Source organism: Triticum dicoccoides, chromosome 7B (assembly GCF_002162155.2).
Source record: "Triticum dicoccoides isolate Atlit2015 ecotype Zavitan chromosome 7B, WEW_v2.0, whole genome shotgun sequence".
Taxonomy (NCBI): Eukaryota; Viridiplantae; Streptophyta; class Magnoliopsida; order Poales; family Poaceae; genus Triticum; species Triticum dicoccoides.
Genome location: NC_041393.1, coordinates 724131490 through 724159013, shown reverse-complemented (window position 1 = coordinate 724159013; position 27524 = coordinate 724131490). Strand labels below are relative to the sequence as shown.

The following is a 27524-nucleotide window of genomic DNA, read 5'->3' as shown; positions in this document are numbered from 1 at the left end:
TATAAAAATATAAACTATTGAATTAAAGTAAACAGGGTGCCATTTTAAACAAAAATGTGTAACACGGTCTACATATACTTGATCTATGCGTCCAATGTATATACCATTTATGCCCACACGAAATTAGTGAAACAACTAGAAGTGTTGGACGCGCTTTGCTGTGCCTGGTGTTGTTGGGTTTCTTAAAAAAACGTACATTTAAAGGTATATAATTTTTTATGAAGTCAAACTATTTAAGTTTGATTAAATTTATAGATAAGTATATGAAAACCATAATATCAAATGGGTATGATATTTTCATCACGAAATGAATTTCCATACTTTTTTGTTTCATATTGTGGATGTTGATATTTTTTGCTCTGAACTTGCTCAAAGTTAAAGAAATTTGATTTGCAAAAAGCTAATACCCTTTATATTTTGGAACTTACAGAACATTTAGTTTGGCCGGTGACTAAGATGATGGAGTGTATTTATTTTTATTTATAATGATGTGATTTGATGGGACTTTCTTAGTGTGGTATGTGTTATCCGCTAACCAACATATATATATATATATATATATATATATATATATATATATATATATATATATATATATATATATGAAGAAATTTCTAACGTTGGTGGCTGCATGTATTATATTGGTGCTAAAATATCACATGGTTACTTTCTTATTTTCTAGTTGGTGGCAGGGTGCACGTGATTAATATGTTTTTACAGGACCGATTACTGCTGGTTGATTTGAGAAATCATTGGCCCGGTCAAAATCGTAAACGAAAGTCCAAAATCGAATAACTCAATTGAATGAAAGAGAATCAAAATTAGAGGACATACAGAATTAAAAGAATTGAGTGGGAGAGCTCCTTGAGAAAGTATTGACCCCATCAGAATCATGTGGCTCAATCCTAACTTGAAGACCCAATTAATTACCGGGCCTTAAAAATTAGGAAGCATGGTGTATAGTACAAATAGATTGAGTAAGAGAGCTTAAACAAATTGTTGACCCGGTCACAACCGGGTGACCCAGTTTCAATTGAATACCTGAATGGTATGTGGGCTCTTTGAAACTAGGGAGTCTACCGTTATAGAGGATGGATAGATTAGTGCACAAAAATAACTTATGACCACATTCACGACTTGATGATGTGGCATGGTAACCTGAAGAGAAAAAATAAGTACTTATGCCCACATGCATGCATGATTTGATGATGTGTCATGGTTGCAGGAGGAGGAAAAATAGATAGTGCATTGCGAAAATTCATTGGCGTGCTCGTCCACGCCTGCTCCCGGTATCTTCGGGCGTTGGTTCGCTCTGGGATATGGGATGGTCGCCGTAGGCCAGGGTGCGTACGCGGGATAGTTAATGCGTATGTTTGAGCGGAGCTGTGCTGTTTGTACGGTGAGCGTGGATGGACGTCCAGGACATAGCGATGGCGTTGAGCTACTTTACCGACGTGTGCCGTAGGTGCAAACGTCAGGAGAAAACGGTGGGATCCGGGTCAAGCCGGGCTGCCGTCGGCCCACCATCTACATCTAGATACATTACTATTTCCGGACGGAGGGAGTACATTACTATGGCCGCGGTACGGGTGGTCGATCCATTTTAACCCCAGTGGCCCCCAAGTCGTGACAAGAGAAACCCTAGCGGCTTGTTCAATCTCTCCCCAAATTGGAACAGAGGAAACCCTAGCTGGCGACGATGGCAAACCCGGACATTGTTTTCTTTTGATCTGTTCAATATCTCATTTCTTAGCCTTTTTCACCGATCAACGTCAGCCGCCAGGTGATGGATGCGATTTCTATAGGTGGCAGCTAGCGCTTACCCCAACCACCTCGCCCCGCTTGGTCCAGCTGCACCCCCATTGGCGCAAATCGAGCCACCACAGGAGCAAGGCGGCCAAGCCTTGGGAGTTCAAGATCTGCAGCTACCTGCCGCACGCACCGGATGGGCAGCAGAACAGTGCGCCGGAGGGTACCCAGTCCGCATCTTCAGTCAGTGCCGCTGCAGAGCGCCCAGTTTGCATCTTGTTCTTTTATTTCTTTTTTTCTCAAAAAATAGACACACGCTCTTGCAGGGGAGGAAGTTTTACACATCAAGGTTGTACAATTCCAATTTGCACACGCCAATCAAGACATCACGGCATGCCAGATGGTATGAGCTGATGTTGTTGGCACCAGTACATAGATTTTTTTATAAATGAAAGTCCGATCCAAGGTTTTATCATTGCAGTTTTTTGTTCCTGTCATTTCTTGGTCACGGATGGGCTGCATACATGTGGGATATGCTGAGGAAGGAGATTCATATTCTGGACTCTTTATGTATACAAGTTGCTGGAGCAGAGCAGAGGCATATGGTCCACCAGGAGGCTGTCTCACAGATACACAGAACATTATTTAGTTGCCTCTGAGTTCTTTGCGAATTGGCATTGTCCATCCGACAGATGGAAGCGCAGGTTCCCTACGATAACGCTTGACATTTTCACAAGGTAAATGGAAAACTCTATCTATGAAGTCTTGTCTTCCTAAGCATTTTCAGCTGGAGGCAAGCTTTGGATATCATGCGTTTTTGTGTTGCCTTTTTTTTTAGGGATGAGTCTGGAATGTGTATACTTCATGCAATCAGGCAGTACGATGGGAATAAGATGATGTGGCCATTGACGAAGGTACATAGTCTCCTCGATATCTTCTATTCTGTCCTAATCCTGGCTCTTGCTTATTTTTCTCAGCTACTCCCTCCGTTTGCAAATATTTGTCTTTCTAGCCATCTCAAATAGACTACAACATACGGATGTATGTAGACATGTTTTAAAGTATAGATTCACTCATTTTGCTCCGTATGTAGTCACTTGTTGAAATCTCTAGAAAGACAATTATTTAGGAACGGAGGGAGTAGATCTTTTGCATGCTGTTTTGGTTTCTGAAATCGTACAGAAAAATCTGGCTACTTTTCAGCAAACAACTGCTTTTGAGATCTTTCGTTTGCGCAATGAGCATGGGAATTGTGTGGCTGATGACGTGTTGCGGGCTGCTCTAGAAGAACCTGAAGAATGATGGGCCATCTTCAGTAGCTTTGTGTCGTGTGCAAATCATTCAGTGTTTCTGCAGGTTTTGCCTGGTATGGTCGTTGGGGTGATCACATCTAGATATGTTGAATAAAATCATGTACGAGTACTTATTAGTAGTGGCGTGTGCAAATCACAACATAAAATCATGTACGAGTACTTATTAGTAGTGGCGTGTGCAAATCATTCAGTGTTTCTGCAGGTTTTGCCTGGTATGGTCGTTGGGGTGATCACATCTAGATATGTTGAATAAAATCATGTACGAGTACTTATTAGTAGTGGCGTGTGCAAATCACAACATAAAATCATGTACGAGTACTTATTAGTAGTGGCGTGTGCAAATCATTCAGTGTTTCTGCAGGTTTTGCCTGGTATGGTCGTTGGGGTGATCACATCTAGATATGTTGAATAAAATCATGTACGAGTACTTATTAGTAGTGGCACACAAGCTATACCACCCCTACTAAGTACGGACCTCTAAATCCTGGACCTGTAATATGAAGACCGATGCATTCTAATGCTGTTAGACAAACTTTTTTTTGTGTCGCTTCTTTCTCGAGTATAAATCGAGATGCTGATCCGTATAGGAGTGGCGCTGGTTCTAGCAAATCCGTATAGTGAGTTTTCAAATTTTGCCACGGGGTACACTGCTATAATCAAGTTTTAGAAAACCCTGTGAAGCAGAGTTTTTTTTTGTCAGAAACACACATGCATGTCTCATGTATTAAGCATACTTAGATTTAGTCATCAGCGCCTTTTGCAAACATAACTGAAAAACAGATTTTTGGATTTTCGGATTTGACCAGGAGTAGATCATTGAGACCATTTTCTTTTTTTTTTTGGATTTTTTTCATGAAACATGAGATTTTTTTTTCCGTGGAGCAGACATACACGCATGTGTTTTTGACAAACTAAGTAGAATTCCTTTTTAGCTTCCGGTATGCTCGAGAAAGTTAACAGTATGCACGGTCGTATTGTTCCACTTTTTATATTTCACGTACTGTATATAATTGTACATCGATCAGGTTGTCTGCCTTTTTTTCATGGATGATACTTGTATATATGCTTATCGGCTACCAACACGCTGCACGGCAGACAATCGTCATGTACCGCCACCCCTGTCATGTATCAACGGAACACGTGTACGGTGTACCGTCATCATGCCATCTTTTTACACGGCGCCGTCTCCGTATGGTACTGTTGGACGGGCCACATCATTCACTTATATATACGATTGCATTGAATACACGCACAGACGCGTCACCGTCCCATTCGCATGCGTTGCGGGAGCAGGCGAGCTCGTCCTGTCTTTTGCCGCTCTCCACTATTAAAGAATAGAAGATACCATGTATATATATCCTCAAGACCCAGCCCTCCCGGCCCGGCCCGGCCCAAGCCCAAGCCCGGGCCCGTTCGAGGAGGACCGCCTCGTCACCGACCGACGCGTTATTAGCGAGGAGGCGAGCGGAAAATCCTCGCCTCTTTCTTTCCCCTCCCCTCCGTCCCTATCCGCCTCCCCGCCCCCGCCGCGATCGCCCACGCAGCAGCCATGGCGGAGATCCTCGACCCGGCCGCCGCCGCCCCCGCCGCCGGCGAGCCGGCGGAGGAGCAGGAGGAGGCGCGGCCGCTCTCCGCCGCGGCGGCCGCCGCGGCCGCGGACGACGACGAGGACGACGAGGAGGAGGGGGACGTGTGCCGGATCTGCCGCAACCGCGGCGACGACGAGCACCCGCTGCGCTACCCCTGCGCCTGCAGCGGCAGCATCAAGTTCGTCCACCAGGACTGCCTCCTCCAGTGGCTCGACCACAGCAACTCCCGCCAGTGCGAGGTACGCATCACCTCCCCTCCCCCCGACCTCCCCCTCATCCCATCCCTAGGTCGCTAGCTGGCTCCCTTGCCCAGGGATTCGATTGGGCGGTGGCGGAATCGATCCATGGGGCGCCGGGTCGGTGCTCTCGGTGCCGATTCGTTCGGGAAATCTGCTCCTAGCTGTAGGTTGGGGATAAATTTGGTCAATAGGCGTCGTCATACCTGGATAATTTGGGCAAGTGATGAAGGGGTGATTTCGTGTGTCGTAGGAATGATTGTAGTGCTCTATACGTTGCTATAATTGGTGAAGCTACGGTTTCAGAGCCATGTCCATGGAATGTTTTCTGTGAATTGTCCTTCAAGCAATAGGATCTCGTTTCGTTGGCTACTTTGGTCCTTTTTGTGAGAACCATGTCCACGGAATGCTTCTCGGAAGTGCCCTTCAAGCAGTAGGATCTCGTTTTCCTGGCAGAGCTACTTTGGTTCTGTACCTGGTGTCAAGAGATTGGTAATTTATATGGCCATGCTATTCTGCTGACATGGTGATGATATCCTTTTAGTTGCTGCTTGCGTCATAATCCTGCGGGGCAAGTTACTTTTAGCGCGAATATGCTGTGTTGAGGCTTCATTCACCACTCCAAGGCATGCATGATAACGGCTTTCAACTCAACTTGCACGAAAAGGCTGATAGCGTTATACCGCCATCCTGTTTGTTCTGCCCAACTCCAGTTTTAACAAACTGCGCTTCTGTGATTTTCAGGTCTGCAAGCACGCGTTCTCTTTCTCGCCTGTCTATGCACAGAATGCTCCAACCAGACTTCCTTTCCAAGAACTTGTGTTTGGGGTTGGGATGAAAGCATGCCACGTGTTTCAGTTTGTGCTCCGGCTTGCCTTTGTTCTCTCAGTCTGGCTCATGATTATCCCCTTCATTACCTACTGGATATGGCGGTTAACATTTGTGAGAAGTCTCGGTGAAGCACAAAGGCTGTTCTTGAGTCACATCAGCGCTCAGTTGATTCTCAGTGATTGCCTACATGGGTTTCTTCTCTCAGCTATCATTGTTCTCATATTTCTTGGAGCTACCTCTTTAAGGGACTATATAAGGCACTTGCGGGAACTTGGAGGACATGAAGCTGACAGGGATGATGCAGGCCGTGAAAGGCATGGTGCCCGAGCTGTCAGAAGGCTAGCTGGTCCTAATAACAGGGCTCCTGGTGCAGATGGAAATATTGATGACTTGGCTGAGGCCCAAGGACTTGGTGCTGGGGAACTTCTGAGGAGAAATGCAGAAAATGTTGCTGCTCGATTGGAAAGACTAGAGGCCCAAGTTGAGCAGATGCTAGATGGTCTGGATGATGCGGATGGTGCAGAGGATGTTCCTTTTGATGAACTTGTTGGTATGCAAGGCCCAGTATTTCACTTGGTTGAGAATGCAATTACGGTAAGGATCTCTTCTTGTGTTATTCTTCTTTTAGTTACACAAAATGGGTTCCCTTGTATGTTTACATGTATCTGAACCGATATTCCAACTAATATTTTCATCCTATGCAAAGTATTAGGCTGTATTTTCTCAACAATCTTTGGTTGGACAGCATCTGTATCGATTATCCCTACTATGTCCCCTCCAGATAGTTAGCCAGTTATATGCCTTATCTTGGTGTCCTCATTAACATGATGCTCAGCACTGTTATCTGTGACATCTATCTTGCCTTTTTCCAGACTGTTAGATGCATTAAAAGCACTATTCAATCTTGGTGTCCTCATTGGCTTCTCATCGCACTCCCAGAAATGTCATATTAATACCTGGCATGAAAGAAATATGTTTATTCTAAAATTCAGACGCATTTAGGATCCTTAAAGTGTAATTGTGATAATTGTGATTTTTCTGTCATGTATCACCTGGTGTATTGTTAGCTTTATTGCTGTCATGCTGGCAGTGTCTGTTTCTCCCTTATTTTCTAATTTTTATATGCATATATTTCTCTTCAGGTTTTGGCCAGCAATGCTATATTCCTCATTGTTGTGATCTTCGTACCATTCTCATTGGGAAGGATTGTCCTGTATTATCTATCATGGTTTTTCTCTTCAGCCTCCAGTCCTATGCTGGCTAGGGTGATGCCATTTACGGAATCTGCTATTTCTTTGGCTAATGAAACATTGAATAGTGCTTTTAATGCCATGAAGAATTTCTCTTCCGACAGTCACAATGAAGGTGTTATTGGGCATGTGATTGAGGTGGTTACTCAGTCCTTGAAGATAAATGCCACTGGTCTTGCTGTAATGCAGGGCACTGGGAAGAGCAGTCTGGTGAAAGGAACAGCTATTGGCTCATCTTATCTTTCAGATCTGACAACTCTTGCTGTTGGATACATGTTTATCTTTTGCCTTGTGTTTTTGTACATTGGATCACTGGCTTTACTTCGATATGCCCGTGGAGAACGTTTTACTATTGGAAGACTCTATGGCATCGCTGCGATACTAGAGGCCATTCCATCTCTATGCAGGCAGTTCTTTTCTGGAATGAAGCATCTCATGACCATGGTCAAAGTTGCTTTCCTTTTGGTGATAGAACTCGGAGTATTTCCCCTTATGTGTGGTTGGTGGCTTGATGTCTGCACTCTTAAGATGTTGGGTACCACAATTGCTCAAAGAGTTGAATTCTTTACGATGTCACCCTTGGCGAGCTCCTCGATCCATTGGCTTGTTGGGATTGTATATATGCTCCAAATAAGCATATTTGTCAGCCTTCTTCGAGGGGTATTGCTCAACTTGCCAATCCTTGTGATATTTCTGCTAGTTCATGAACTGCACACAAGGACTTGTATATCTTGTTTCTCATGTTTGTTTTGCCTTTTTATGTAGGTACTGCGGAATGGGGTTCTTTACTTCTTACGGGACCCTGCTGATCCAAATTACAATCCTTTTAGGGACCTGATTGATGATCCTGTGCATAAACATGCTCGACGAGTCCTTTTATCTGTCGCTGTGTATGGAAGCTTGATTGTGATGTTGGTCTTCTTACCTGTCAAACTGGCCATGCGAGTAGCTCCTAAAACTTTTCCTCTGGACATTACGTGAGTCCGATCATCCCGATATCTTTTTCATTGAGCCTTTTATCTTTTCCGTCTCATTTGGTTATCTTGCACTTACATCTTTTCATTAACGTGTTATTGCAGCATTTTTGACCCTTTTACCGAGATTCCAGTTGATGTGCTTCTGTTCCAAATATGCATCCCATTTGCGATTGAGCATTTCAAGCCTCGGGCAACTATTAAAGCTCTGTTGCATCATTGGTTTGCTGTGATTGGTTGGGCACTAGGCTTGACAGATTTCTTATTACCAAAACCTGAAGAAAATGCTGCTGGGCAAGAGAACTGGAATGGCAGGGCAGAAAGAAGAGATAGAGTAAACGGTGGGATGGAAATGGTAGCCCCACAGCTTGAGCAGCGTATGATTCAACATGCTGCCATAGATAATGATGGTAGGGGTAATGCAAATGAAGCCAATGACATTGCTGAAGAATCTGATGTAGATGATCAAGGAGATTCAGAGTGAGTATAATATCTATAGCTGTAAAAGAATGACTACTTACTTTCTGCACATCATTTTTGAATCTGCACAAAAGAAGATTATATTTACTATATATCAAAAGAAAAGCAGTTTGGAGTATGGTAAAAGAATAGCTACTTGCTATTCTTACATTATTTTTGAACCTGCACAATAGAAGATTATGTCCTATATAAAAAGTAAAACAGTTTGCAGTGTGTTTGAACTATATTTCTTCTAACAAATTCTTAAGACTATAAACTGTGCCTTTCAAGTTTTACAAGTGTTTATTTGAAGTCCCCAACCTCCTCCTTTAGAGAAATCTAGCATCTATGTTAAGTAATCAGTATAAGTACGGAAATGTTTTTTGGATCGTGGGCCTCAATGGAGCCCGTCCGATTTTGAAGTTTAACGTACATAGAGGTGCGTACCATATTCCTGTAAATTTTTATGATGAAATATGTTTTGGTGTGAGCTACACACACAAAAAACATGTATTTCTAGCACATGTACTATTTGCTATGGAAGCCCATGTTTTTTTTTTCCAGAATTGTTTGAAACATAAAAATCTTACTTCATATTTTTTTTAAATCGGGCTACATGGTGCTCTGGTATCAATAAACCCTCACTTGTATTAGTATATACTATTACTAAATTATGTCACTAGTTAAGTCCTCTTAATAATTTTTTACCTTTTGAAGGTACAGTTTTGCACTCCGTATCATACTCTTGCTTGTACTGGCATGGATGACGCTACTCATATTCAATGCTGGAATGATTGTTATTCCTATCTCACTTGGCCGTCTAGTTTTTGAGGCTGTTCCCCGCCTGCCAATCACACATGGCATAAAGTGCAATGGTAATTTGCTGATGAGTACTGCTTACCTTCCCTCATTTGCTATACAAGTTTCATATTTACGAGGTTAATGTAGTGAGGCTTCACTAAACTTGTGGTTTTCTTGTCTCTCGATCAGATCTGTTCTCTTTTAGCATTGGTTGCTATATTATCTGGAGTGCAGCAGCTGGAACCAGATATGCAGTTGACTACATTAGATCACGACGTCTTGGCTTCCTGGTACAACAGATCTGCAAGTGGTGCTCTATTGTCCTGAAGAGTTCCGCTCTCCTGTCAATATGGGTAATTCATCTGGACTGAGCTTTTTCCAAGTATCTCATTTTGCATTTGTAAGCATGGTCTATGATTGACAAGGCCTGTACTCTAGTGTCTAACCACGAATAATGTTCTTTCCAGATCTTCGTTATCCCCGTGCTGATTGGACTCCTTTTTGAGCTGCTGGTGATTGTGCCCATGAGGGTGCCTATTGACGAGAGCCCAGTTTTTCTGCTGTATCAGGATTGGGCACTTGGATTAATATTCTTGAAAATTTGGACTAGGCTGGTAAGATTGCAAATCTCTGATTCTGTCTGTTCCACTTAAGCCCTCAATGACTTTGCAGTTACTTTTAAATCATTTAATCCGATATAAACTTCTTTGTAACCATGGGTAGGCTCTATAGGAATGTTTGAATTGTTTTGTTGATTGTTTTTCTTGGGTACTCTTTGCAGGTGATGCTGGATCAAATGGCACCTTTGGTTGATGAAAGCTGGAGGATGAAGTTTGAGAGAGTAAGAGAGGATGGCTTCTCCCGTTTGAAAGGTCTATGGGTCCTGCACGAAATCATAACCCCCATCATCACGAAGCTCCTTACTGCTCTCTGTGTCCCATACGTCCTAGCGAGGGGTGTGTTCCCGGTGCTGGGCTACCCACTGATTGTGAACTCGGCGGTCTACCGTTTCGCCTGGCTCGGGTGCCTGATATTCAGCACGCTCTTCTTCTGCGGCAAGAGATTCCACGTTTGGTTCACCAACCTCCACAACTCCATCAGGGATGACCGCTATCTCATTGGCCGGAGGCTGCACAACTTTGGCGAGGACTCCCGCCGGTCGAACGAGCCTGAGGAGACTCCGGGTTCATCAGAGGAGGACCTTGCGCTGATCCCTCTAGATCATCAGGACAACGACGACGTCGGGCTGCGGTTCAGGGGCAACAATCGCCATGAAGATGTGGGGGTGGTTGTCGGTTAAGCAGGAGCGTGTGACCGGCATTGTAGAGTGAATGAGTTGCCCTGTAGTAGTGTTAGGGTAGTAGGCAAGCATTGTTGTACAACACACATAGTAGCAGCAAGGGGAATAAGCTAGATAGAAGGATCTGTGCGCCGAAAGCTGATGGTCAACTGCCTTTTTTTTGGTTCCTGTGGTAGTCGTTGCTGAATGTATATATTGGTGGAGCACCTAAGAAGACATAATCTGATGTTGTTCTGATGTATTGTGTAAGGATAAATCTGATTCCACACTGGTGTAATGGCTGATGTTTCACGTTTTCATCTCATGGAATGATCAGCTTGCGAAAGTAGCACCGAGGTTAATTTGCACTTGCTAGCCGTTTGTCTCCTCAGTTCTTAGGGCCGAGGTGTTGTTACCTTGATGGCCATCAACCACAGTTTCATAGCATGGTGTATTAATCAGTTTAGTGACGATGAAATTGGAGACTGGCGCTCCTAAGTTTGGAAAAGAATTAGAGAAACTATGCATGTATATTTTTCTATGTGCAACTTCATGACTTGTCTAGGTGTTTATGGAAGGCTAAGAATGACAGGCCCTTATAAAGAAATCAGGGAAGCTCGTGGTTTTAGTTCAAACTTAACAACTTATTATGGATCGGAACGGAAGGAGTACTATATTTTGCTGCGCATGCACTTGTACAAGGACCAAATGGCTGAAGATCAAGCCGTGCTCAACTAACGAGGGACAACAGGTGCATCTGCCAAGTGCCAACACTTGACAAGCGCTCCTTCCTGGGAGCACCATCAGGACTGATCTACGTACAACCATCAAAAATTAAGTAGATCTGGTTTTGCAAATATGTCCAGCCTGTGCCAAGCTCACTCTCTGAGTATTTACCACATCAAGAGAGGCTTGAATGGTTTGGGCGTTTGGCAGTTGGCACACAATTGGGCACTAATGGAGTGCTCGAGAAAATGACACAACAAAGATCAGATGGCCGAGTTGGTCTAAGGCGCCAGATTAAGGCTCTGGTCCGAAAGGGCGTGGGTTCAAATCCCACTCTGGTCAATTCCTTTTTCCTCTTGTCTATTTTCTTTTTCGATGAAGACAAGACCCCAACAGGTTAAGGCGAGATCTTTTCCATACACAAACAAATGAAGAGAAGGGAACAACGGGCAACACCTCCACCTGAATTCATCAAGATAAATTTTCGATCGTCCGATGGCTGTGCGGCTGCTTAGGGCGTGCCATCGATGGAGAGGATTCCTTCGCCAATGCGGGGAGACTTGAAAATTTAGCTGATGTTTTTCATATTTCCCTCATCAAAGCTATAGAGTATTTGCCAAAACTTCGGCGTTGGCAAGATGTCGCCTTGCTTTGGAGGCCAAATTTATCTCTGACTGGGTTTCATCGAGTATCAAGTGGTCTACTCCAGACGTATGTGTAATAAGCCTGCGCATGTGCTTGCTAGCATTGGTACAAGGGGGGTTATTATTGCCGACCATACTCTATGGTTGACTAACTTTCCCTTTGATGTAACATGTGCGGTGGCCGGTGATCTTGATGCGTCCACAGTTTAATGGAATGCGATGGTGTTCTAGGTAAAGAAAGAAAAAAATAATCTTCCCATAGGGCGTGGGTTCAAATCCCACTCTGGTCAATACCTTTTTCCTCTTGTCTTTTTTGTTTTTCGATGAAGACAAGACCCCAACAGGTTAAGGCCAGATCTTTTCCATACACAAACAAATGAAGAGAAGGGAACAACGGGCGACACCTCCACCTGAATTCATCAAGATAAATTTTCGATCGTCCGATGGCTGTGCGGCTGCTTAGGGCGTGCCATCGATGGAGAGGATTCCTTCGCCAATGCGGGGAGACTTGAAAATTTAGCTGATGTTTTTCATATTGCCCTCATCAAAGCTATAGAGTATTTGCCAAAACTTCTGCGTTGGCAAGATGTCGCCTTGCTTTGAAACATGTTATGAGTTCTGATTCTTATGGTCGATCAATGTCGGGGACACTCTTCAGGGAGGCCAAATTTATCTCTGACTGGGTTTCATCGAGTACCAAGTGGTCTACTCCAGACGTATGTGTAATAAGCCTGCGCATGTGCTTGCTAGCATTGGTACAAGGGAGGTTATTATTGCCGACCATACTCTATGGTTGACTAACTTTCCCTTTGATGTAACATGTGCGGTGGCCGGTGATCTTGATGCGTCCACAGTTTAATGGAATGCGATGGTGTTCTAGGTAAAGAAAGAAAAAAATAATCTTCCCATAGGGCGTGGGTTCAAATCCCACTCTGGTCAATTCCTTTTTCCTCTTGTCTTTTTTGTTTTTCGATGAAGACAAGACCCCAACAGGTTAAGGCGAGATCTTTTCCATACACAAACAAATGAAGAGAAGGGAACAACGGGCGACACCTCCACCTGAATTCATCAAGATAAATTTTCGATCGTCCGATGGCTGTGCGGCTGCTTAGGGCGTGCCATCGATGGAGAGGATTCCTTCGCCAATGCGGGGAGACTTGAAAATTTAGCTGATGTTTTTCATATTGCCCTCATCAAAGCTATAGAGTATTTGCCAAAACTTCGGCGTTGGCAAGATGTCGCCTTGCTTTGAAACATGTTATGAGTTCTGATTCTTATGGTCGATCAATGTCGGGGACACTCTTCAGGGAGGCCAAATTTATCTCTGACTGGGTTTCATCGAGTACCAAGTGGTCTACTCCAGATGTATGTGTAATAAGCCTGCGCATGTGCTTGCTAGCATTGGTACAAGGGAGGTTATTATTGCCGACCATACTCTATGGTTGACTAACTTTCCCTTTGATGTAACATGTGCGGTGGCCGGTGATCTTGATGCGTCCACAGTTTAATGGAATGCGATGGTGTTCTAGGTAAAGAAAGAAAAAAATAATCTTCCCATAGGGGTATGCAATGCTCAATGTTGCTTCTCTTAAGCAACTTTCTTACATCTCGATTTTCTCTCGATTCTACATCGATTATACTGTATACTACCAGCGTCGACAACTGTTTTAATAAACCAACAAAATATAAATTATATGCCAAAAAAATTACTGGTTGACACCTCTTTTGAATGCAACAATGATGTACTTTTTGTGACACACTATTTATGTTTCACTTGTTAAATCAGTGGTCAAAGTTAGGCTCAAAACCGACATGGACTTGTAGTCTTGTACACACGTTGGGTGGGATTGCTTCATTTAGAGTCTAAACAAACGCTAAGATTAGTTTTATCCAAAAACGGGTGTGCAAATCTTAAGGCCTTAGGTCACTCACAATGCATAGTACCATGTGTTTGTTGGAAAAGGCAGTGCCTAAGAGGCGCTTAGGCACGCCTAGGCGCTAGGCAATGGTCAAACGCCTCGCCTAGGGCATAAATGGAGGTCTAGGCAGGGCAAGCAAGGAATTGCCTAGGCAAGCAAGAAATCATGCCACATACTGCACTAGTATGCCAAACGGGTTATATTCCAATAATAGTAGACGGTAATTAACTTATTTATATGCCCTACACTAATATCAACATCCATATAATAATCTCAAATATACTACGAGTAAAAACTATATTACCGCCTAGGGCGCTTAGGCACCGCCTAGGCACTAGACGAAGGCCAACTGCCTCGCTTACGCCTACTGCTTTTTCCAACCTTGGAACTACTTTAGTTACTACATTCACATTGCATAATATCATGCACTAGTATCATATTTCACTTAAAAGATATTATGTTTAAATTATAATTTGTAGAATTCAATACAAAGTTGTCGATTCGATCTTCTTGTTTACTTCTCTCTTTTCCAGGTATGATATCAAAATATTCTCTCACATCCTTAATTCCAATGCCACGTCATCTTTTTTCCTTAAGCGTCACTTCATGATATTATTATGATATTTGCACCGGACAAGGTCATATGCGTGATGGAATATCACTTGCAGTATTTTTATTTCGAATTCCATTTCAAATGTTTATCACAAATAAACACATCAAGATTACTATGCCTGAGAAAATGCGATAAATTACTAGTGATTGGAACAAGCATTCAAGACGGCCGAAAGTTTGCCCGGATGATGTCCACGGTGTGCTTGTCCGTGAGAAGCGTCTTGGCGAGGAGATCGTCTGGGAGTGCCCCGGCGAAGAGCGCGTCGGCGAGGAGCACCAGCCCGGGGTTCTGGCTGCTGAGGCTGGCGTAGAGCGCAGCGGGGGCGGTGCCGTTGTTGTAGAGGAAGTGCACGAGCCCCTGCGGCACGGCGAACACGTCGCCCTTGCTGAGCACCTTAGCAAAGAGCTTGTTGTTCGGGTAGGAGGAGACGAACCCGAAGTAGACGGAGCCTTCCAGCACCAGGGCCGTCTCGGCCGCCCTGGGGTGGTAGTGCGGCGGGAAGATGGCCCCCGGTGAGAGGTCGACGCGGGCGTACCGCTGGCCCTGCGTGTTAAGGCCCGGGATCTGCACGGTCACCGCCGAGTACCCGTAGCGCTCGCTCACCTCGTCGCGCAGCTTGTCTGCGCCGGCGAAGAAGAAGTCGTCGGACACCACGGCCGCCGGGTCCTTGCACGATAACCCATTCACGCGCACTGTGTAGTACATTACATATAAAGAGCTTATATGACCACATCATGAAGCAGTCCCTCGGCCCCCATTCACATTCGTGATTGATCATCAGTTACAACAATAATACACACTAGCTCCCACTCTAAATTAGTTAAAGTTCTAATTTTACTTAAGCCTAATTTCTCTAAATTTGAGCAAACTTGTCTAACTTTGTGTTAAAATCTGCAGCATCAAATATATAAAGCACAAAAATATAGTTTGTGATCAATCTAATAAGACTAATTTTGTGTTATAGATGTTGGTGTTTTTCTCTATAAACTTTATCAAACTTAAGGAAGTTAACTTAGGGCAAAACTAATAATTCAATTAATTTCAAACAGGGGGAGTAAGCAGTGTAGCATAAAAACCATTCCATTGTTTTCTACAAAAAAAAAACTTAATGGGGAACTTTTGATGTAATTTCTCTTTGCAAGAAATAACTTGAGTTTTATTAGTCAAATTATCAGTCAAAGTTGAACATCGAAAAGTGTGGCACCGTGTAAATTAGAACGGAGGGAGCAGAAACCAGAAGGATGCGCACGGCCAGTGTTCCTTACCTTTGGACGTGGCGTCGGCGACGCAGAAGTCCTGGAGAGGGTTGGGGTCGAAGGCCTCGCCGCCATGGCCGAAGCCGAGGGCGACAAGCGCGGCCACCAGGAGCAACGCCGCAGCAGCCATGGCAGATCTTCTCGATCAGCACATGTGCAACGAGAAACGACTGCAAGTTAGATATATAGCGCCAGTGAACTTCCATGAATGAGGAGCCGTGGTGTGAACGTACATGGCGGAATTCCGATGAAAACGAACGCAGCTTTGCTGAAGGTCAACGAAGACCCCTGTAGTCCTGTTTAGAAGCTTTGTCGAATCATGCAGGGAGAAAACTAACCAGATTTCACGGACGGGGTAGGCCTCGTGTGGGGGCTCCGTCTGGAAATTAACGAAAGTTTTCAAAATCTATTCGTTATATTTCGGAGGTGTGCGCGAGCGCGTCATTATCTATCATATCATTGCAAACTTTTCGCGTGCTTGACTGTAGAGAAGGACTGAATCGTAGCCATTAGTTAGCTTCCATTCCACGGTTGCAAGCCGAGTTTAATCTAAGTTGGCAGCCACGCTTTGCTCAGCGGAGGCTAAGACGACGTCTCACCAGCTTTGATGGGCCTCAGCATGGTTGAAATGTGTGCATTGTGAGCGTCGACATTTGAATTAACATATTGCGCTAATGTAGTAGGTGATTTTTTATTTTCTTTTTTTTTTGCGGGTGAATGTAGTAGGTGAATTTGTGAGTTAGTGGAAGCAAAACCACGCAACAAAAGACTTGGGGGCTGGTGCAAAATCATAATTTAGGCCTCGTGTATACAACTGTTAACCCCAAGATGGTGTGGAAGTTTCTGACCATGATGGGAAAGCAAAGCTATTGCATGAAGCTTTTAAGGAAAGGCTTGGCCAATCTGAAGACTTTGACATACCTGCTCACCTATTTCACCTACTTCCCACTCATCAGGATCTCTCCTTTCTTGAGGTTCCATTTACCAAAGAGGAAATTGATTGATGCTGTGATCAAGGATCTACCAGCAAACAAGCCACCTGGGCCTGATGGGTTTAATACTAATTTCATCAGAAAATGTTCGCATGTTATACAACAGGACTTCTATGACCTATGTGAGCAATTTCAAAAAGGAGACCTTTGTTTGCAGAGTGTCAACAACTCCTTCATCACTCTTATCCCTAAAAAGGTAGGGGCAAACACTGTCAATGATTACAGACCTATTTCCCTTTTAAGCTGCACAATCAAGCTCCTTGCTAATAGACTTCAATCAGTTATATTGGAACTAGTTCATGTCAATCAATATGGGTTTTTAAAAACCAGAACCATACAAGACTACATAGGATAAGCAGGCCAAATGATAAAGGAGGACTTGGAATTCTTAATTTACACACTCAGAACACCTACTTGCTAATGAAGATGATACACAAGCTCCTTAATCACTCTGATATTCCATGGGTACATCTTATTTGGGAAGTTTATTATCAACAAAGGGTACCATCGTCTGACATATCCCAATGTTCTTTCTGGTGGAGGAATTGTCTAAAGTTATTAAACACATACAAGTCCCATGCCACTTGCATTCCTCAAGATGGCAAAATACTTGGATTCTGGCAAGACGCCTGGGATGAAATACCTAAGTCTCAGTTATGGCCATAGTTACATTCATTCTCCAAACAGCAGAATATCTCTGCTTATGAGATATTCCATACTGAGGATGCATTAGATCACTTCCACCTACCACTCTCCGAGGAGGCCTATGAAGAATATTTACAGGTAGAGCAATGCCTACAAGACATTTTCCCGAAAAAATAATGAACTTTTTTCAAAATTGATTAACTTTTCTTTGGATTTGTGTTTTTTTTAGTCCGTGAACTAATTTTTTTAATCCATGAACATTTTTGAAATCACTATATTTTTTGAATTTTATGAATTTATTACCTTTTTTTCGTATTTATTCAAAAGTCAACTGTTGAACCGGTGAACTATCACGAATAAAAGAAGGAAATGAATTTTTTTGGAAAACAACTGCATTTTTTATGGGTTGCATTTTAAGAAAGAAAAAATGATAGTAGTACGTCTGGTGTGAATCATGGTGTGCACACCTTTAAAGAGAAAAAAAAGGTAATAATGGTTCGGTCACTGAGCGTTGTATTGGGCGTTGGTTGGGTTCTGCGGCGCTAACAACGCTGACTAGGTGCTCCCGTCAAATCAAGATGGTAACTGTTTTTTTTGTGAAGAAGCGAGATGGTAATTATGGGAGAGACGTGAGGTGGGCCTGGGTTCCAGCACGTGGGCCTCTTTTATTTTAATTCTAATAGTCAAAATGAAGCCCAAAGCCTTTGATTAGCATTAGTACTCAATGGGCCTATGATGCTTAATGGTAGCCCACACAATCTGATGTGGTACTGGTGTATTGTTTTCTTTCTTTCTTTGGAAACCACCACTAGTAGACAACAGAGCTTTGGTTCGGGCCTACCCAGCCCATTAGTTCCAAGTTCTACATGAACTGGGACCCATGGGGGGCATTCGTCCCGATTCGTGAGCCCAGGGGGCTGGCCGATGCCTCGTGGGCATTGGTCTCCGTTCGTCTGGACCCATTTGTTCCGGTTCTGGGCATGAACCGGGACCAATGCTCCTCGCTCCTGGCCCACAGCCATTTGTCCCGGTTCGTGCCTAGAACCGGGACAGAAGAGAGAGCTTTAGTCCCGGTTCCAGCCACGAACCGGGACAAATAAGTTGCCTATATATACCCCATCGCCGCAGCAGAGCACTGTTTTTTCTGGCCGGCGAGGGGAGGACATTTGGGTGCTCTAGCTCACCTCCTATGCACATGAGGTGTTCGATGAAATGCCCGAGCCACACTAGTTAAGCTTTCTCCTCTCGAAGCTCGACCTCTGAGCTCCATTTTTCCCGAGATTTGTCTAGGTTTAGCGGTCCGTCATCAACCGGGACCAAATGGCCTCCTGCCTGGACTCGCCGCAGCGGCCACATGGAGGCTCATCTGTCCCGGTTGGTGTAAGAACCGAGACTAAAGGCCTAGGGCTTTAGTAACGACCATTTAGTCCCGTTTCCAAAACCGGGACAGATGGGCCTTACGAACCGGGACAAATGACCCTTTTTTATACTGGTGCACAATACAAACGCAAATGCTCAACATACACAGATATAAGATCTCACCCCTACGAATACATGCACATACATCCTACTCAGTGGCCAAGCTATAAAGAAATAGTTGGGCGGGTCAGTCTAAAGGAGAACACAAAAAATAAAATAAAAACTGAAAACTAAACTATACAACTTCAATACTACGAGGCCCGGTTATTTTGAAACCATCGCAAAGCGGAACCATCTCATTTTCTTCTGAAACCAAACCAATTCTTTGTTGATTGGCCTTACCCACGGCGAGGGGCCAATAGCTCCTGTGCGACGTTTTTGAGGTGAATTGGCAAGAGTGCGACGTTGTTCGAGCGAATGACTGTGGTGCGACACATTTGAGCGTGTAAATAGCCCAGGGCCACATGGGGTGTTAAATGTGGTTAAATTGGTCGTCAACCAAGCCCGCCCGTTTATGTTAGGACATGTGGGTCCAACTTAATTGTTCCTCAAAACAGCTGACCGTGCCCTGCTGCCCGACCGTGTCGGGCCCGCCACTCTGCCCCCTTCTTCTCCGGTGGCGTCGGATCTTGCATTCCCGGCGGCGGTGGCGGAGCCTTCGTCCTCAGAAAATGGTGAGTGAATTCAAACCCTAGTCGCCCTCCCGTTCCTCTCTCGAGCCCGTAGATCTCAGCTCGTTTCCTCTGTTTTCGCTTGCGGAATCGATAGGTTGTGAGGGGAGCCCGTGGGCATACTGAGATGGAGCCGCCAGATTCAACTTCGAATAGGTAATGCGCCTCTCTCCGATCCAATTTTGCATGCAATTAGGGGGTGGCCTCATCTGCTCTTTCTCACGGTCTCACACTGTCCGCCACTGACAGAGGGGATGCTGCCGCTCGGACCTTCGAATTGACAGTCAATTTCTTTCCATCAAAGGCAAAATTAGTTGATGGTAGCATACAGAACATTGAGAGAGAAACAATTGTTAAATGGGAGGTTGAGTTTACAGAGATTGATCCACAAGTTCTACAGAACATGGGAGAGACGACAATGAAGAAATGGGTGGAAAAAATTAGGGAGAATATTGTTTGGGGTCCAGAGCAAGAAGTATCACTGTTGCGGTTTGATGATTGGAAAGGAGAGTATGTTAGAATAGAAGATGGTGAACATATTGTTGAAGAAATCGATCGGCAAAACGGCTGGACAAGCAAACGGGCTAATTTTTTTGCTGAGCTCATTGATCTGAACATTTTTTTGAAGGTTGGATATGTGCCATCACAATTGGCTACGCAGATGGTAGACGATGATTGGGCTACACAGAGGCCATTGATTCCCATGTGTACTGAACTTACAGTAATAGCCGAAGAGGGACAGGTGACTGGAACTGAAATTGAAAATGCAGCAACTGTTGATTGGAATGTAGTTGAATTAGATGAGCCTACTGATTTGGTCATTGCACCAATGCCTGACATTGAGATGGCCAAACTTTTTGGCATTCCAGTCGATGACAGAGATAAGCAGGAGAGGGGCGAATCTAGTTTGCCTGCTAATGCTGATGAAGAAGTAGATGGACAGTTGATGGAACAAGTTGCAGATGAAGTAGATGATGCACATGATGATGAGCTGGTGCATGTGTATGACAAAGAAAACTCTGTCATTGAAGTAGGCAAGTTGTTCCCAAGCATGAAGGAGTTTAGGATGTGTTTCAAGACTTATGCAGTGAAATATGAGTTTGATGCCAAGACTGTTTGGACTGATAGAAAGAAGTTTTATGCGAGGTGTAGAGGATTTGATGGTAGTGTGAATCCTTGCAAGTGGTACATATCTGCTAGACTGCAACCTGATGGAAGTACTGTCAGGGTTAACCAAATCCCCAATCAACATACTTGTATTACAAGTTCACAGAGAGTATCAACCATGACATCACAACTTTGAGTTGCAGAAAAGATCACCCCAATTTTAGCCAAAACACCAAACATTACTGCCAAGAAACTCAAAGTAGACTTGAAAAAGATGTACCCCATTAAAATGAAATATACCACAGTGTGGAAGGCAAAACAAAGGGCAATGAAAAATTTATATGGTGATTGGGCAAATACATTTAGGATGCTTTACAACTTCAAAGCAGAGGTGGAAAAGAGGTCACCTGGCATTGTTGTGGAGATAGATACAGAGGTATCAGCCGAAGGTGCAGTCAAGTTCTCCAAGTTTTTTATGTCTTTGAAGCCTTGCATCGATGGGTTCAAAGCAGGGTGCCGTCCATATTTGAGCATAGACTCATCATTTTTGACAGGCAAGTGAATGGTCAGTTGGCAGCATGCAATGATCTAGATGGACACAACTGGATGTTTCCTATTGCTGTTGGCTTGTTTCAGTCAGAAACAGAGGCTTCATGGACATGGTTCATGATCCAGTTGAAAAGATGCCTAGGGCCAGTGTCACCTTTGGCTATACACACACATGCATGTAAGGGGCTTGAAAATTCAGTGAAAAATGTTTTCCCACATGCTGAGCAGAGGGAGTGCTTCGGTCATTTGTGGATGAATTTGATCAAAAAATTTAGAGGAGAAGAATTTGGGCGCATGTGGCCAGCAGCAAGATCTTACACTAGACAGACACAAAAATATCATCTTGATAAGATAATGGCAGCATGTGATGAGTTTGGTCCATGGTGAACACCTACTATTCTTTGTTATGGTACATGTCAGCATTCAACACTGCCATCAAGTGTGACCACATCAACAACAATTTGGCAGAGAGTTTCAACAACAAGGTGAAGGAGTTAAAAGATTTGCCTGTGCATGACATGGTTGACTAAATCAGGATCATGCTCATGCGGTTGTGGGAATTGAGAAGAAAGATAGGTGATTGTCTGCAAGGTGATAAGCTTCCAGCAGTGGTACAACAGGTGGTCAATAGGAGCAGATGTCTTTCACATTTGTTTGTTGAAAAATCTTCACCTTGGGGTGCTGAAGTTAGAGATAACAAAACTGGAAGGAGACATGTTATTAACACTGAATTGCATGATTGCACTTGCCTCGAGTGGCAACACACTGGTAAACCATGTGAGCATGCCATTCTCTTCTTAGCATCCCAACCGAAGATAAACATGCACCAATATTTGCATGAATATTATTCGGTAGCAAGATTCAAAGCTGCATATGCTACTCCAATTCCAGCACTTACAGATCAGTCTCAGTGGCCTGAAGTGGACATTGAATTTTCCATGTGTCCTCCCTTGACGAAAAGAAAGGCTGGCTGGCCTAAACAGAGTAGATTCAAGGCATGGTTTGAGAAAGATGATGAAAGGATCGATATGGTTGACTAGAGGGGGGGGGTGAATAGGCAACTAACAATTTTTAAGCTTTTCTTTACCAATTTAAACTTTGCAATAATAAAGGTTGTCTAGATGTGCAACTAGGTGGACAACCTATATGATGCAACAACACAAGCACACGAGCAAGCAAGGATAAGAACACAAATAAGCTTGCACAAGTAAGAGGATAAGATAACCAAGAGTGGAGCCGGTGGAGACGAGGATGTGTTACCGAAGTTCCTTCCTTTTGAGGGGAAGTACGTCTCCGTTAGAGCGGTGTGGAGGCACAATGCTCCCCAAGAAGCCACTAGGGCCACCGTATTCTCCTCACGCCCTCACACAATGCGAGATGCCGTGAATCCACTATTGGTGCCCTTGAAGGCGGCGACCGAACCTTTACAAGCAAGGTTGGGGCAAACTCCACAACAACCGGAGGCTCCCAACAACAACAACAACACCACGAAGCTTCACCACAATGGAGTATGGCTTCGAGGTGACCTCAACCGTCTAGGGTGCTCAACACCCAAGAGTAACAAGATCCGCAAGGGATAAGTGGGGGGAATCAAATTTCTCTTGGTGGAAGTGTAGATCTGGGCCTTCTCAACCAATCCCGAGCAAATCAACAAGTTTGATTGGCTAGGGAGAGAGATCGGGCGAAAATGGAGCTTTGAGAAACAATGGAGCTTTGGGGGAAAGAGGTAGGTCAACAAGGAGGAAGAAGACCCCTTTATATAGTGGGGGAACACATCCAACCGTTACCCCACGGAGCAGCCCCGCACAGAGCGGTACTACCGGTAGGGAAGGACGGTACTACCGCTGAGGGCGGTACTACCGCTCCCTACCAAGCGGTACTACCGCGCTGAAGAGAAAGGCAGGCCACTGGCCCCAGAGCGGTACTACCGCGGGAGCAGAGCGGTACTACCGCTCAGAGCGGTACTACCGCTTCTACTGCCACTACTAGTGCTGCAAAACCCGACACGAGAAAACATCATCTCGAATTGAGGCGGTAGTAGGCGCGGAACTACAGAGGTACTACAGCCGAAGCCCGCGAGCGGTACTACCGCTCTACCGAGCGGTACTACCGCTGTGAGCGGTACTACCGCTCTGAGGAGCGGTACTACCGCTGGGGGCTTCGGCGGTACTACTGCTGAAGATCACGGTACTACCGCTGGCACAGGGCGAAGATGGAACGGAAGATAAGAGCAGCTCCAAAGAAGCGACAGGAAGACGACGGGTGTGAAAAGGATGTGTACGTGTTGATTCCACCCAAGTCTTACCAAAGCGGATCCCCTCTTAATAGTACGTGACTCCTACGAAACTAGTCCACCAACAACGAAGCGCAGGAGCTACACCGTCTTGAATAAACACACCGAGGGGAGGAAATCGTCTCGTGCCAATGGATGATCCTCTGAAAGAACTTAACGCACATGATTAGTCCGCAAAAGCATTGTCATCAATCACCAAAACCACTAGGGAATAAATATGCCCTTACAATCTCCCCCTTTTTGGTGGATTGATGACAATACGGGATTTGCATAAACACGATATATAGTAAGCATACAAACCCGACGGTCCTAACATGTAGATGGGCTCCCCCTTGATGTGTGCTATTTTAGATAAGTGCTTTGGACTGCACAGCACACATACTCGGATCAAAGCTCCCCCTACATTTTAGCGACCAATAATCTAAGCATGGTATAAGAGAGCAGCATAGATGATATAACAAGGAAAGCACGCAACTCATGAGCTAGATAGACATAGATAGTGATACTGAAAGGGTAAGGTAGCATATGTCTCACACCATATGACTCGAACTTAAGTCTTACACGAACTTAGGTCTCACAGACAAACCAACCAAGGCAAACCAACCAAAACACGAACAAGACAAGACACACGAAACGAGAGAGACGAAAGAGACACAACTCGCAAATCCCTAAGCTCTCTCCCACTTTGGCATCGAGACACCAAAAGGAGTGGGAGCGCTGCTACGGCCCCAGGTGAGAGCAAATGAGGGACACACGCATCAGAGCCCAGCAGAATCATTGGCACCACCGTCGTCAGTCTGGAAGTGCTCGGCCTCAGAATCGGTCCATGGGCAGTGCTGCTGAATCCACTCCTCCTCCTCAGTAAGCTGATCCTCAGATCCACTCTGGACTGTAGCACCCAACTGACGCATGAGCTCCTTGTGACGACCTCGAGCCTTCTTCTCAGCCACGTGAGCCATGTACTGACCGTGAGACTCCATGCAAAAGAGCTTCTTTACCTTGGCCTTGAGTTTCTTGGCCCAAGATGGCTCTGTCCCAGAGGGCATGTAGTCATCATCCTCATCCTCAGCCTCAGCACCAAACTCCTCTTCAGTCTCCATAGCAGCAGCAGATGACGGAACACCAGTCCTAGGGGCCTGAGTGCCCCAGATATCCTTCTTCCTCAGACGCTTGACATCGTGAGAAACCAAGTCTCCAAGCTCCAACGCCACTTTGGGATAGACATGATCCCAGGCCTTCTCAATGAGCAGCATAATGAACGGACCATAAATCGGGCATTTGCGCTCGGAGATTGCAGAAACCAGCTTAGACCACATAACATGAGAGATATCCAAGGGCTCTCCGGTGCTCTGCCCCTTCTCCCGCTGACAGAAGATAAGCATGTCCACAAGATAAGAGTGAACCTGGTCCAGATTCCCGATGCGAGGGAAAAGAGTTTCTCTGAAGATACGGCGAAGTATATCCAGATAGGCAGGCAGCTCATAGGTCTCCTTCTTTGTCTCAGGGTTGATCTTTAGGATGCAGTAGGGCCACAGAGCTTGCTTGTGAGTGGCAGTGGCTCGACGGTGAGGGCGAAAGCCGACAGGAGACTCAAGTCCAAGATCTTCCACCCCAATCAACGACATGAAAGCTTTCCACTTGACTGACAACAACTTGCCATTTGTCATCCAGGTCAGAGTCCTGTCCTCATCAGTCCCAAGGTGAACCGTGGCATAGAACTGAGCTACAACATCAGCATCATAGTCCTTGTTGAATTGCATGATCCCGAGAATATTCAGCTGAGTGCACATCTCAAGAGCTTCACCAAAGTAGTCAGGATCACTCTTCATATGCTCGATGTCGATGGAGTGCACGTTGACATAGAGATTCTTCTTGGCCTTGAGAACATCAAAATAGGTGGCAAACTGGAACTTGTTCCAGAACGGACGATTGACCAAAGTGGGATCTTGGTCGACCTCATACGGGTTGCGTCGGCGCCTTGCCCAGAACACCTTGGGCGGCATTTCTGGCACAGTCTTGCCCGGCTTGGACTTGGCCCCAGGCTTCTTCTGCATTTGGGGAGGAGGTGGAGCACTAGAAGATCCTCCGGCAGGCTCAGCGGTGCGGTAGCGCTTGGACGTAGCACGACCGGGGTTGACACGACGAGCTTGAGGCTCAGGAACCTCATCACCTGGAACCACACACACGAAACACGCAAACAACCAGAAAGAACGAGCAAAAGCCATAAAAACGAACAAAGAGGATCACGGAGAGGTAGGAGTAGGATGGAATTTGGTAGAGGGCGGTAGTACCGTGACCTTTGAGCGGTAGTACCGCTCCAAGCGGTAGTACCGCTCCGGAGAGCGGTAGTACCGCCCACAGCGGTAGTACCGCTCGGGGAGGGCGGTAGTACCGCTCGGGGCGAGGAAACAGCCGTTTCCTACTACCGTGGTCAGATCCGGTACTTCCGTCCTACCAAATTCAAAAATACTCCAACCAAACACTAATCCAAACTGCCTAGAAGCATTCTCCATCCTACTCAAGCCTAGATTTGGCCAAAAATCTAAGGATGCAACTGCTATTGCCCCTAAGAAGCTAGATTGGAAACCTAGACAAAAACAACAAGAGAACGGGGACAATACCGGCATCCATGGCAAGAGGACGAGATGGGGATCGACTCCACCGAAGGGAATGGAGAGGGACGGCCCGGAGAAGGAGATCCGCCGGAGCCCTCCCGCGGCGCCGGTTGCTGGAGAGAGAGAGGAACAGGCGAGGGGGCGTGCGAATGGGTATGGGGGAGAAGAAACTCCCCCTGCCCCCGATGAAACCCCCGCCCACGCCTCCTAGCGGTAGTACCGCGCTGGTGGGCGGTAGTACCGCTTGGAGCAGTAGTACCGCTTACCAGCAGCGGTAGTACCGCCAGCAACCAGACGAAAAAAAACCTCTTAGGCGAACAAAAAGAAAAAAAACGGGAAGGCAACGACAAGAGAGAGACCAGCAAAACAACACACAAGAAACACGAACTGGAACCCACTCCTTCAAAGCAGACAACACAAAAGGAGCGAGCTCAAGCCTCTCTCAAGAGAGGGCGGTGGCCGGAGCCACCTATGTTTGAGTCAATTGGTATGGCACCGCGAAGAATTATCCTTGGGTCCATGACCAAAAACTCCTCTTTGAAGCGCAAGCACCATCAACAATGGCTAAAGTGGAAGAGTTGATCGTTTTATGCATAAAAGGGGGAGGGAGAGTTCATTGAGAGAACAACACTCCCCCTATGTCCATGCCTACACCTAAACTAGACAACACATTGAGTGTGGTGGGGGGTGCACAGGTTCAAGTCACATTGCTCAAATCAATGATATTTAGCTCATGCCTTAACTCGCAAAATCTTGCTTCATCCAAGGGCTTCGTGAAAATATCTGCAAGGTTATCCTGAGTGTTGACATACTTGAGCTCGATCTCCCCTCGCCTAATGTGGTCCCGGATGAAGTGATACCGAATCTCAATGTGCTTCATCTTGAAGTGTTGCACCGGGTTGAGAGAAATCTTGATGGCACTTTCATTATCACACCAAAGAGGCACTTTGTCACAGTTGACACCGTACTCCTTTAAAGTTTGCCTCATCCATAGGAGTTGAGCACAACAACTACCCGCCGCCACATACTCCGCTTCGGTGGACGAGAGAGACACACAACTTTGCTTTTTGGAAGACCAACTCACCAAAGAGCAACCAAGAAATTGGCATCCTCCGGAAGTGGACTTCCTATCCACTTTGTCTCCCGCCCAATCGGAATCCGTAAATCCTTCAAGCTTGAAGTTTGCTCCTCTTGGGTACCATAAGCCAAAGTTTGGGGTATGAGCCAAATATCGTAAGATTCGCTTGACCGCCACATAGTGACTTTCCTTCGGTGCGGCTTGAAACCGTGCACACATACCCACACTCAACATGATATCCGGTCTAGATGCACAAAGGCAAAGCAAAGATCCAATCATGGAGCGATATACCTTTTGATCCACCGCTTTACCATTGGGATCAATGTCAAGTTGGCACTTGGTATGCATTGGTGTAGTAGCCGGCTTGATATCACTTAGCTTGAATCTTTTGAGCATGTCTTGAGTGTATTTGGCTTGGTTGATGTAGGTTCCTTCTCTTCTTTGTTTGATATCGAAACCAAGGAAGAACTTCAACTCTCCCATCGAAGACATCTTGAACTTGGAGGTCATGAGAGC

General features: G+C 45.2%; 2 protein-coding genes and 1 non-coding gene across 4 annotated transcripts; 2 read left to right on the top strand and 1 right to left on the bottom strand.

Moving 5' to 3' along the window:
• Nucleotides 1–4596: 4596 nt before the first annotated feature.
• Nucleotides 4597–10806, top strand: LOC119336784 (probable E3 ubiquitin ligase SUD1). Of its 2 annotated transcripts, none has more exons than XM_037608861.1 (9): nt 4597–4890; nt 5632–6312; nt 6861–7628; nt 7734–7945; nt 8048–8422; nt 9125–9276; nt 9392–9555; nt 9670–9816; nt 9984–10806. In XM_037608861.1, the coding sequence occupies exons 1-9, from the start codon at nt 4612–4614 to the stop codon at nt 10500–10502; spliced, it is 3297 nt and encodes a 1098-aa protein (XP_037464758.1). In that variant the 5' UTR covers nt 4597–4611; the 3' UTR covers nt 10503–10806. The 2 variants fall into 2 exon arrangements, with proteins under 2 accessions (XP_037464758.1, XP_037464756.1); XM_037608859.1 differs by having other exon boundaries at nt 9119–9276.
• Nucleotides 10807–11468: 662 nt separating this feature from the next.
• On the top strand, nt 11469–11549 carry TRNAL-AAG. Its single transcript has one exon. It is a non-coding gene; the product is annotated as a tRNA-Leu (tRNA).
• A 2916-nt stretch (nt 11550–14465) lies between these two features.
• LOC119335282 (germin-like protein 5-1) lies at nt 14466–15880 on the bottom strand. Its single transcript, XM_037607423.1, has 2 exons — nt 15649–15880; nt 14466–15075 (listed from the first exon to the last, which is right to left on the bottom strand). Exons 1-2 carry the CDS (start codon nt 15767–15769, stop codon nt 14543–14545), a joined length of 654 nt encoding a protein of 217 aa, XP_037463320.1. The 5' UTR covers nt 15770–15880; the 3' UTR covers nt 14466–14542.
• Nucleotides 15881–27524: the final 11644 nt, after the last annotated feature.